At 34.4% G+C, this 13,405-nt stretch overlaps 1 protein-coding gene across 1 annotated transcript; it reads left to right on the forward strand.

The window, feature by feature from the left end:
- The first annotated feature begins 1,837 nt into the window (after nt 1–1,837).
- Nucleotides 1,838–3,356, forward strand: LOC126891122 (uncharacterized). The gene is made up of 2 exons (XM_050660301.1): nt 1,838–2,239; nt 2,355–3,356. Exons 1-2 carry the CDS (start codon nt 1,838–1,840, stop codon nt 3,354–3,356), a joined length of 1,404 nt encoding a protein of 467 aa, XP_050516258.1.
- Nucleotides 3,357–13,405: the final 10,049 nt, after the last annotated feature.

Here is a 13,405-nt window from a genome sequence, read left to right on the forward strand (position 1 = left end):
CCTTAACCTTCATGTTAAAGGAGCATTAACAGACTCGAATGAGAGAAGGGATGCTCGTCTTTCCAGTTTACAGAGCCAGGTGGGTGCCGGAATTGCAGCTATTGGCAAGGTCTTATCTAGCCTTTATGAAAAAGGCGAGGAAAGAGATAAGGAGAATATTCAAGCGCTTAGTGATGCAGGTCGCATTCTGGCGGACGTTCATTACCAGGAGACTATATCTCGTAGAGATCTGGTGTTGTTAAACATCAACAAGGATTTAAGGGACACGCTTTCAGAATCCCCTCCCGATGAATGGCTTTTTGGTGGTAATTTGGAGGAGGCAATTAAGGCCAAGAAGACCATTGACATTTCCAGCCAGCAGCTAAGATCCAAGAAGGGGGTTAGAAAACCGCTTATCAGGAATCAGTCTTTAAACTCTGCGCGTCCACTCAGGTTGTCAAATCGGGGAGCTTACAGGAGTGGACCGCCGCAGCCTCGACAAGCTCCGCGACCAAGGACCCAGTTCCGGAAAAAACCAGATCAGTGGCAGATGAGAAAGGACAGGCGTCACTAGAGGCAAGTAAATATGCAGGTCGCTTAAAATTTTTTATAAATAGGTGGAAAGATATTACCAAGGATAACGTTGTTTTGTCTTGGCTGGAAGGTTATTCCATTCCCCTTATAAGTATGCCTAATCAAACCTATGTATGCGCTGAACATAAATGGTCTCCCTTGGAGAGGCTTGTAATAAAACACTCTGTAAATGACCTTTTGTTATCTGGTGCAATTAGTTCTGCATCTCCATGTGAGAATCAATTTGTGTCAAACATTTTTCTAGTGCCAAAGACCGATGGGTCATATAGGCTTGTTTTAAACTTAAAAAATTTTAATAGGTTTGTGAAAACTAAACACTTCAAAATTGAGGACAGGAAAACTGTCTCTAGTTTAATTATACCCAATTGCTACATGGCCACGGTGGACCTTAAGGATGCATACCTGCTTGTCCCGATAAGAGAAGGTCATAGGAAATATTTAAGGTTCTTTTTTGAGGGCTCTTTATACCAATATAATTCCTTGCCTTTCGGTTTAAGCTCCGCTCCTTTTGTATTTACAAAAATAATGAGGCCTGTTGTATCATTCTTGCGAGAGAGAGGCTATACTTCGGTGATTTATTTAGACGATATCTGGCTGCTGGGCAACTCATTTGATGAGTATTTAGAAAATGTTCAGGCAACCGTTATGCTATTAGAATTCCTGGGATTTGTGATTAATTATAAAAAATGTTGTTTAATACCATCTCAGCGCTGCACATACTTAGGATTTACATATAATTCTCTCTCTATGTTGTTGGGCCCTACAGATAGGAAACGCAAATATTTAATGGACTGTGTTTTTAAGATTACTAGGAAAAAATCTTGTAAAATACGGGAATTATCTCAGTTGATCGGCAAACTCGTTGCTGTTTGTCCGGGCATTAAATATGGTTTTCTTTACACTAAAATCTTAGAACGTGCAAAATTTTTAGCTCTTAGAAAATCAGGAGGTAATTATAACGCCATTATGACCTTGCCCGAATCTATTTTTATTGACTTAAGATGGTGGACTGACCACTTACCTCTGGCGACAAACTCCATTCGAGTTGATTCGTTTTGTCTTGAAATTTTTTCGGATGCGTCCTTGACAGGATGGGGTATATATCAAAAAGACTCCAGGTGCAGCTATGGGTTTTGGTCGGAGGCTGAGGCTCACTTCCACATTGATTACTTGGAATTGCTGGCATTATTTTTTTGGTTTAAAATGTTACGCGGGACATTTAAAAGATTGCCATATATTGTGCAGAGTTGATAACACTACGGCAATGGCCTATGTTAATCGGATGGGTAGTATTCAACATCCTAACCTTAATGCTCTTGCCAGAGAAATTTGGCAGTGGTGCGAGCAGAAAAACATTTATATTCGTGCTGCGTACATTCCATCAGTGGATAATGTGGAAGCGGATATAGCCTCTCGACAACTTAAAATAGAAACGGAGTGGAGCTTGTCTAATTATGCTTTTCATAAAATTGTAGAAACTTTTGGTGTTCCAACCATTGACCTTTTTGCTAGTCGATTGAATAAAAAATGCAAAAGATTTGTATCTTGGTTGAGGGATCCAGAGGCATGCTCCGTTGATGCCTTCACCATATGTTGGCAAGGCCTGGAATTTTATGCTTTTCCGCCTTTTTCTTTAGTACTTAAAGTTTTGCAAAAAATTGTGAGGGTATTGTTGTGGCACCCTTCTGGCCCTCTCAGCCATGGTATCCCCTGTTTTTATCTCTATTGGTTGGAACACCTCTAATTTTCGAGCCATCTAACGACTTAATTTCTTTTAACAGAACTCCTCACCCGCTATCCAAAGACCTTTCCCTGGTGGTCGGGAGGTTGTCCTGGAAGCGCTCAGGTTGAAAAAAGTACCAGCTCAGTCTTTGGATATATGTGTCGCCTCCGTTACAACTGCAACCATTAATCAGTATGCGTCTGGTTTAAAGGCTTGGTGGGAGTTCTGTCAGGCAAAGAAACTGGATCCTTATACTGTGGAGGTCGCGAACGTCTTAATATTTTTAGCCGAGCTTTTTAATAAGGGGGCCTCTTATAGCCTTTTAAACACCTATAGATCGGCTATCGCACAAATTTCTGGCCCAGAATTGGCCCAGGATTTTCGCTTAAAACGATTTTGTAAGGGTGTTTTTGGTCTTAGACCTACGCGTCCCAAGTATGAGTTCTCTTGGGATCCTGCACAGGTTTTGGATTTTGTCCGTGGCTTAGAGACCAGCTCAATATCATTGGAGTTACCTTCGCTAAAATGTTGCATATTATTGGCGTTAGCTACGGGACAGCGCATTCAGACTTTACATAATATTGAGATTTTGAATATTCAGGTTTTGGACAAACAAATTTGTATTAAGGTCCCTAGTCGCTTAAAGACTTCCGGTTATAATAAGTCCCAGCCTTTTTTAATTATTCCATTTTTTGACAATGATACAAATATTTGTGTAGCTAGAACGCTAGTTGCTTACTTGGAAAGAACCCGAGAATTAAGAGGTTATTGCCAGTACTTATTCATAACTTTTAAGAAACCTCACCATAGGGCCACAAGACAGACCATTGGGCGTTGGTTAAAAAATATCTTAAGATCTAGTGGAATAGATACTAACACCTTTTCTGCTCATAGTACCCGGCATGCGGCTACCTCAGCAGCGGCTAGAAAGGGAATTAGTTTCGATACCATAAGACTAGCTGCTGGTTGGTCGGAACGCTCAAGAACGTTCGCTACGTTTTATAATAGACCGTTAGCGCCTGAGAGCTCATTTGCTAGAGCTGTCTTTTCATCGGATTAATGGTCAGGGATAATTATTTTCATATTTTCTTCTTATTTGTAGGGTATTTAAGTTTAGTCGCCTTTTTTGTGTACTATACATTTTGTTTCCAATGTTGTTTCCTTTGCTACCAGGATAATAAATGTTTGAGTGACGTTGTTGCAAAATTTCTTTAAAGATCTACGACATTTATTTACGAGACGAGACCGTCTATAATCACAAGATTAAACGAACTTACCTAAGTGAAGTTTGATCTTGATTATAGGAAGGTCTCGTCGAAGTAAATAAAACCCATCCCTACCCAAATTTAGCTATCCCCCTTTGGATTTGCAACAAGAGACAGGAGCTTTTAAAATGACTAATGAATGCTAGGACGAAGGAGGTGAGTATAGACGCGGGAGAGTGGGGAATTGAATTGCTTTAAATTTAGTGGTGAATCCGGGCTACGCATAGGTACTACGACATTTATTTACTTCGACGAGACCTTCCTATAATCAAGATCAAACTTCACTTAGGTAAGTTCGTTTAATCTTGTGATTTTAATAAGTTACAGGGGTGAAAAACTAAGAGAAAATTTAGTGTGATTTTTAATTTCAAATATCTCATTCAAAAGAAACTTTTAATTCATTCCAAGGGACTTTCGGCCCTCGGTAATAAAGTAATTTTTCATTCTGCGTTTAAATTTTTCAAAAATACTTACATATTAGTTTTCTCAGGATTCGAAAAAAATTATTACATTTAAAACACATTGAAAATTTTAACAGGCGTCAAAATCTTGCATTGTGTTCCTTTCCCCTTAATTTTAGCGAATCCGCTCCTGGAGGGTTTGTTGTTTGTTATTATGATACTAAATCGGTAGGGACAACCCATCAGCGTCAGGCCAAATTTCTTATATCGTGACGCAAAGAATCCTAATATTTTATAGAAAAACAATAATTGTATTTGAAAGATCTGATTTGATTGACAGGGTTAAACTTAAAATTTCGAAAACGATGATTTTGTAGTTAGCCACTTTTGGAACCAGGCCATCGATCTGTAAAGGCTAGAATTTTCACACTTTCAACTCTTATACTTAAGTTACCAAAATTTATAGCTAAAACTGCTTCTATTGTTTTAGGAGTTATCGCAGTTCCTCATCCTGTCGCAGGGTTCTTCCCAACAAGAGGACACAACGCATGGAATGCAGTGGACAAGGCATGACACAATTTGTCTGCTGCATTTGTACAAGGAGTTCAGGAAACAGTGGGCAGTCTCCGCATAAAAAGCCTGCGACGGATGTATGAGGAGATCGCGAAGGAGATGCGACAGGAAACCAAAAAAAATTTTAGTCCTTCCAACTGTGAAAATAGATGGAAGCATTTGGAAAGAATGTACAAAAAGGTAAAAGACAACAATGCCAAAACTGGCCGCGGTAGGAAGTCATTTGAATATTGGGAAGAATTGGATGATATTTTGGGAAAACAAAAAAATATTAATCCAATTCTAGCCATTCCATCAACCGAAGTAGACAACAACCTACCGGGGTAAGCGGCGGCGTCGACAGAAGACGAAACCGACATGTCAAATATTGACATGTCAAAAGATGTTGACATGTCAAATATTGACATGCTCGAAATTACAATGCATTCAAATCCTTCAAATATACCGCCAACCACATCCACTCCAAAAGGTAATAGACCCAGAACAACAAGACAACAATATTTACGGCTGATGAGACTAGAAAGGAAACAGTTCTATGATAAAGTGCTCGTACAAAAGACGAGAAAGAATGACATCTTAGAGAAACAATGTAACCAGTTAACATACGCAGTAAATATTTTAAAAGAAATCAAATCTAAATTGTTGCCATAGTTTGTAACGTTTTGAATACAGTGATGAGTGTACTAAGACCGACAAAAAAATGCAAAATTCGGAAAACATAATCCGTTGTGAAATAAAAGAGATGAAACTAATAGATGTCGGAAATTATCAATAGAAACATAAATTTACATTATATTGATAGTTGCCACTGTTTGATTCCGATACATCTAAAGGAGGGAAACTATTAATATACTGTAAATGTGTAGGTTTCTATTGATAATTTCCCACCTCAATAAGTTTCAACTCTTTCTATATCACAACATATTGTGTTTTCCATATTTTCCGTTATTTTGCTGGTTATTAGTGCGCTCATCACTATAGAATAGATATTTAAATTTGTATATTATGGTGATACAGTAGCGATCAATAGGTAGCCAAAACGCGTTCCAAGATTGCGGCTGTAATTTTGAATATTTTTTCGAGATATTTGGCACATGTATTCGTAATATAATAAAGAATGGCGGTACAGAGCCCAATTTGTAAAATATATTAATATGTGGAAATTACTCTGTAATTAAATACAATATTAAAAAAACGAGCCCATACCGCCATTAAGAAGAACAAAAAAATAAACTTTCTTCAAATAAACTTTTTTATCCGATGCCTAGATTTTGTGTCATTTTGGAACTACTAATGAAATAAAAAATTTTAGTAGTTCCAAAATGACACAAAATCTAAGAATCTGATAAAAAAGTTTATTTGAAGAAAGTGTATTTTTTTGTTCTTTTTAATGGCGGTATGGGCTCGTTTTTTTAATATTGTATTTAATTACAGAGTAATTTCCACATATTAATATATCTTACAAATTGGGCTCTGTACCGCCATTCTTTATTATATTACGAATACATGTGCCAAATATCTCGAAAAAATATTCAAAATTACAGCTGCAATCTTGTAACGCGTTTTCGCTACCTGTTGATCGCTACTGTTTCCTCTTGTGTATTATATATAAAGTTTTAAGTAGGTTAGGTATTTTAAATTTATTATTTCAATTATGTTTAAGCTTTTTAGATTTTTAATAAAACAATTTCTTTTGAAATCATTGATAATTTATTATTTACCTTTAGCCTACCACATCAATAGCCCTTATCAAAGAACTTACAATATGATACTTATCTCAATAACAATTTAAAAAGTTTATATTGTATGTTTTTGATGAAGGCTACCAATTTGATATATTGTGGTTATTTGCACCAAAAACAAGAAATAGTTTCAGAATAAGTTTGATGTGTTGTTTCTGTTTCATTATAACCAAAAATAAACAACAATAATACTTCCTATCTTCTCTTATTTCTTTTCTAATGGAACCCATACGCAAACTTCCTTATACAGTGTGTGTCCACGGATGGGGTGCCCAAGAGGAAACTTTTTTATTTTTAATATTAGCGAAAAATATCATTGACAAAAAGTTTTGCTTGTTCTAAAACCTCATAAAACGAAAAATTCAAGTTTTTCAAAATCTGCTTAATTAGTCAATTTTATGTAAATTTCTATACATTTTTGCACTAATTTGAAACCGTGACACTAATATAGTGTTGTTAAACTACAATGTAACTTAGTAACTTATTTCAGATAAATAATTTGCGAATTGTCATTCCAATGCCATAACACTTTAAAAGATAAATTCTTTGTTGGACGTTTAACATTTACTTGTCGAAAATAATGACAATTCGCAAATTATTTATCTGAGTTGAGAATTGTCAGTTACTAAGCTACCTTGTAGCTTAGCAACATTAGATTATTGTTATGATTTAGAACTTCGTGCAAAAATTTATATAGGTTTGGATCCCGCGTATGAAAAAAAAGTTGATTAATAGCAAGTCTAGTCGGATAAACTTTGATATATGGGAACACTGGAACAGGGGCAGTTTTAATTGTGGAACAGGTTAAAAATTTGGAACGGTCAGACCACGAAAACGGCCTATTTATTTTGTCCGACAGAATAGACTTAAACTCTACGAACAGAGATTAAACTCTCATGCAAAAATCAAACTGCTATTTATCACCTGGCATAATTCCTGTCATTTGACATATTCTACATGTTCCACTTATTAAAACGCCCATTTGGTGATAAATAGCAGTCTGATTTTTGCATGAGAGTTTAATCTCTGTTCGGAGAGTTTAAGTCTATTCTGTCGGACAAAATAAATGTGCCGTTTTCGTGGTCTGACCGTTCCAAATTTTTAACCTGTTCCACAATTAAAACTTCCAGTGTTCCCATATATCAAAGTTTGTCCGACTAGACACTGTTAAGCTATTAACAAATTTTCAGCTTGCTATTAATCAACTTTTTTTAATAAGCGGGATCCAGACCTAATAGGGATTTCCATAAAATTCGCTAAAAAGTGAAGCAGGTTTTGAAAAACTTAAATTTTTTTTTTCGTTTCATGGTGTTTTAAAATAAGCAAAACTTTTTATAAAGAATATTTTTCGCTAAAATTGAAAATAAAAGTTTTACCTTTTGGGCACCCCATCCGTGGACACACTGGATCGGAATTTGGAAATGATTCTCATTTCAACATCGTGTAATTTCCGTCCATCCCTCTTTTTTACTGGTCAAAATTCAGTACAGCACATCATAACTGATCTCATGGCAGTCTAATAGAATTTATCTTTTAGTTTTATTGGTATCTTTGTGTCACACAGCACTTGGCTTGCCTCTCTATTTCATATGGTTCTTGTCCTTTTTTTTAATAACAAAATTTGGAAGGGTTTTCATAAAGAAAAGATGAATAACTACATTACAGCTAAAACTTTTATTAAGATCACGATACCATATCATCACTTTCTTTATAACTATCAATAATAAGATTATTATCACTTAATACATAAGAAGGCATAGCCATAAACTTTGTTACAAGCTAGTCTTGTACAGACCAGGGAGTTATGTGAAATAGAAATGTTACATTTTGTAGTGATATTGATTACAATATGCTATAATAGGCAATTACCAAATGATTGATGGATTCGACCGTTACTTGATGGAAGTTCATTTTATCTCACAATAAAACACTGAAAAACGTTTGTTTTTCTATACTTCCACAAAATTTATTACAACTATGTTATTACTACAGCTGTTTCGGCAAAGTGCCTTTCTCAAGTGATATATTTTACAATGTGTTTGCCTTTTTAAGTCTTTAACTGAGGAGGTTGAGGAGTGGGGAGCTGTTTGTCTCGAGTTGGTCATTCAGAATTATATCTGTATTTTTCAATTTATTAATTTCCATTGATTCTAAAACTGATAGCTTAAGCCCTTTATTTTGAATATGTAGAATTTGAAACTCTTCATTGAAAGAATGATTATGATCTAGAAGGTGAAGTGCGTATGTAGAAGTGTCTGTTTTTCTATTGTTGAAAGCCCTTTTGTGTTCTGCTATCCGTTTGTCAAAAGTTCTGCCAGTTTGACCGATGTAAGTTTTCGGACAGTCACCACAAGTTAGTTTGTACACACCACTCTGTAGTTGCTTTCTCTTTCGGCTTTTATTGTTTTTAATATGTTTGCTTAAGTTGTTGTTAGTTCTGAAAGCTGGTGTTATTCCTTTCTTTTTTATGTATCTGGCTATTTTTGTTGTTATTTTGCCAGTATATGTGAGAGAGCAGAAGGTACTGGGTTCTTTCTGTGGTGGTGGATACACTAATTTCAAGGCTTTCTTATGGAGTTTTTGGTTTAAAATGTTGTTAACTGTTTGCTCGTTATAGCCATTGTTTACTGCTATTTGTCTAATGATATTTAGTTCTGTCCCGAAGTTATTTTTTGTCATAGGAATTTCTGTCAGTCTATGTATCATGCTATGGTAGGCTGCTAATTTGTGTTGTGTAGGATGGGATGATGAATTGTGTATAGTTGTGTCAGTATGGGTAGGTTTATGATATACGGAGAACTCATGTTTGTTGTGTAGTCTGGTAATCGTTACATCTAGAAAGTTTATGGAATTCTGTTCTGTTTCTATTGTGAACTCAATATTACTATGAAGTGAATTAATGTATGATAGAAATTGGTCAAGTTGTCTCTTAGTTCCTGTAAAGCAGACTAGTATGTCATCCACGTATCTCCACCAATATAAGAACTGTTTAAATAAGGGGTGTTTAGAAATTGTTGTTTCAAGTTGGTTCATAAATATATCTGATAGTAATGGGCTTAGAGGATTACCCATAATAAGTCCTGCACTGTTGTTTGTGTAAATTTGATTATTGAATTCAAAATAGTCTTGATTTATGCAAATTTCAAGAAGGTGTAAAATTTCAGATGCAATGATCGGATCTGTACTATTATGTTCTAAAAGGTTTTTAACTAAAACAAAAGTTTCTGTAGGAGGAACACTAGGAAAAAGATTTTTTACGTCAAATGAAATTAGTCTGGAGTTGTTGGGCAATTGAAAATGTTGTATTTTATTAACTAGTTCTAGTGTATTTTTTACGGTGAATTTAGGTGAAAATTTAGTGTATTCTGTAATAATATCTGACAGTTTTTTTGAAAGTTTATATGACGGAGCTGTATAAAAAGAAACTACAGGTCTTATTGGGTGGTCAGGTTTGTGTAGTTTAATAAAAGAGTATAATTTAGGGGGTTGTGGGTTCATAATATTAAGGTATTTCAGTATTGAATAGTAATATTAAGGTATTGAAAATTCAAAATCAATACTAAATCCAACAGAACAGAAATACCTTAATATTATGAACCCACAAACCCCTAAATTATACTCTTTTATTAAACTACACAAACCTGACCACCCAATAAGACCTGTAGTTTCTTTTTATACAGCTCCGTCATATAAACTTTCAAAAAAACTGTCAGATATTATTACAGAATACACTAAATTTTCACCTAAATTCACCGTAAAAAATACACTAGAACTAGTTAATAAAATACAACATTTTCAATTGCCCAACAACTCCAGACTAATTTCATTTGACGTAAAAAATCTTTTTCCTAGTGTTCCTCCTACAGAAACTTTTGTTTTAGTTAAAAACCTTTTAGAACATAATAGTACAGATCCGATCATTGCATCTGAAATTTTACACCTTCTTGAAATTTGCATAAATCAAGACTATTTTGAATTCAATAATCAAATTTACACAAACAACAGTGCAGGACTTATTATGGGTAATCCTCTAAGCCCATTACTATCAGATATATTTATGAACCAACTTGAAACAACAATTTCTAAACACCCCTTATTTAAACAGTTCTTATATTGGTGGAGATACGTGGATGACATACTAGTCTGCTTTACAGGAACTAAGAGACAACTTGACCAATTTCTATCATACATTAATTCACTTCATAGTAATATTGAGTTCACAATAGAAACAGTACAGAATTCCATAAACTTTCTAGATGTAACGATTACCAGACTACACAACAAACATGAGTTCTCCGTATATCATAAACCTACCCATACTGACACAACTATACACAATTCATCATCCCATCCTACACAACACAAATTAGCAGCCTACCATAGCATGATACATAGACTGACAGAAATTCCTATGACAAAAAATAACTTCGGGACAGAACTAAATATCATTAGACAAATAGCAGTAAACAATGGCTATAACGAACAAACAGTTAACAACATTTTAAACCAAAAACTCCATAAGAAAGCCTTGAAATTAGTGTATCCACCACCACAGAAAGAACCCAGTACCTTCTGCTCTCTCACATATACTGGCAAAATAACAACAAAAATAGCCAGATACATAAAAAAGAAAGGAATAACACCAGCTTTCAGAACTAACAACAACTTAAGCAAACATATTAAAAACAATAAAAGCCGAAAGAGAAAGCAACTACAGAGTGGTGTGTACAAACTAACTTGTGGTGACTGTCCGAAAACTTACATCGGTCAAACTGGCAGAACTTTTGACAAACGGATAGCAGAACACAAAAGGGCTTTCAACAATAGAAAAACAGACACTTCTACATACGCACTTCACCTTCTAGATCATAATCATTCTTTCAATGAAGAGTTTCAAATTCTACATATTCAAAATAAAGGCCTTAAGCTATCACTTTTAGAATCAATGGAAATTAATAAATTGAAAGATACAGATATAATTCTGAATGACCAACTCGAGACAAACAGCTCCCCACTCCTCAACCTCTTCAGTTAAAGACTTAAAAAGGCAAACACATTGTAAAATATATCACTTGAGAAAGGCACTTTGCCGAAACAGCTGTAGTAATAACATAGTTGTAATAAATTTTGTGGAAGTATAGAAAAACAAACGTTTTTCAGTGTTTTATTGTGAGAATTACCAAATGAATACTAATTTTAAGATAGTAATACTAGAATAAACAAGCTCTAAATAAAAGACATAACTATAATATCAAAAATAGCTATTTGTATAACAAGGGAGGAAAGTGCTACTTTTCCTCCCGAGAATGAAGTTTACAGTAATCATTCAAGGGAGGAAAAGACACTTTACTCCCATGTTATACATATGGTTTTTCCACCTTCCTCAAATTCATAACAAGTCATTTTTCATTTTACTTAATTTATTTATGTAACTAACCAACAAAATTTATTAAAACTAAAACTAACAAGTAGGTACAATATAACTGCCAACTGTCAAATATAAGTCAAATTTTTAATGTAAACATTGTTAAATCAAAATAACAATTTACTGTTTTTTACCATTCTGCAAAATACAGGGTGTTTTATAAATAAACGTTAAAATGTATAGATACTTAAGTAATAGAAAATAAATATTGTACAGGGCGTCAATAAGTCATATTTCATGAATGATATACCATGACGGCACTTTTACTTTTCCTCCCTAGGGAGGAAAAGTACAACTTTGCTCCCGACAATCAGGTCCGGAAAAGTATACTTTCGGTAGAGGTAGGTGGAAAAAGATTTTAGTACGTGTCTACTAAGAGACTAATATATATGAAGGGTACAGGGGAAAGAGGAGGAATGTCAGAAATTTTCATTTTTTGTTTTAATAATTCATTTGATAGGGTATATTATGTACTTTACTGTACGTAAATCACTGGTTAAAAATGAGTTGTGTCATGAGATAACACGAATAATAAAATACCTATACAGGAGAAGGAGGGGGAATGTCATGGTGTTACAGGTTAATTGCTTTTATTGTTACACATTGTTTTCGTGTGTAACCACAGAGTAAACATACCAAACATATAATTAAAAAAAATACCATTTACAACAAAACATATCATTAATATTAGTCTTCTAACTTTGGAAATGCTCTTCCGAAAAATTCAACAAAAGTGACATTCCTCCTTTTTTCCCCGTACCCTTCATATGAGCCACATCGATAGCCCAGCGTCTCAACCGTGAGCCGGGTATCGCATTGCACCTAGTAGGCAATTTAAATAGATAATTTTATTGTTTCTAAAATGAGTTACATTTAGGGCCAGCACATACAGTGAAACGCAAATGTAACGAAACTGCAAACCTCAGTTACTTTTGAGTTTATGCCATAGACGTCTATGAGAAACGACAGTTATTTACTAAGTTTTGCTCATACGATCACAATCCATGAATTTCCTATCAGTTTCTTGTAATTCTTTGGCAGCCACAGACCTACAGACATACAACTGATATTCTTCTATATATGTACTATGTAGGGATGTATCCACAAAGTTCTTCTTTTACTCCTTTTTGTCTGTTCTCACAGAAAACTGAAATGATTTGAGGTTTTGGGTTGCAGCGTGTATGATAAACGATTGAAACAAGTTTTAAACTAATAATTTCAAATGGGTTTCGTTTCACCGTATGTGCTGGACCTTATAACACATGACATAGTACAAACACAGTACAAGATACATTAAAATACTAATTCTACATAGCTCTGTGGTCTGTGAGGATGAAACTTAACTACCCCTTGCTAGCGAACGGGTTAAGATAAAAAATAGTAAAAATTTTTATGAAGTCAATATACAAAGTACAACTCATTACAATCCCATTAGACAATTATCAAATGAAACGTAATTGAACAATAGTAATAATTAATATTCATATCGATGGCATTGACATTGTTGTCCTCAAAACTTTCATCAGTGTCCTAACGATTAGATAATAATGAAACATATTGTGAAACATTGATGATCTGAATTAAAACCCTTTTAAATGAGTAATATAAAATCAGAACTTACAATGTCACCAGTCGAAATCAATTAATAACATGTTGTGGTGAAGAAATAATTGAACAAATAATGAATCAGGTTCAAAGTGCAA

This window comes from Diabrotica virgifera, chromosome 9, assembly GCF_917563875.1.
Source record: "Diabrotica virgifera virgifera chromosome 9, PGI_DIABVI_V3a".
Taxonomy (NCBI): domain Eukaryota; kingdom Metazoa; phylum Arthropoda; class Insecta; order Coleoptera; family Chrysomelidae; genus Diabrotica; species Diabrotica virgifera.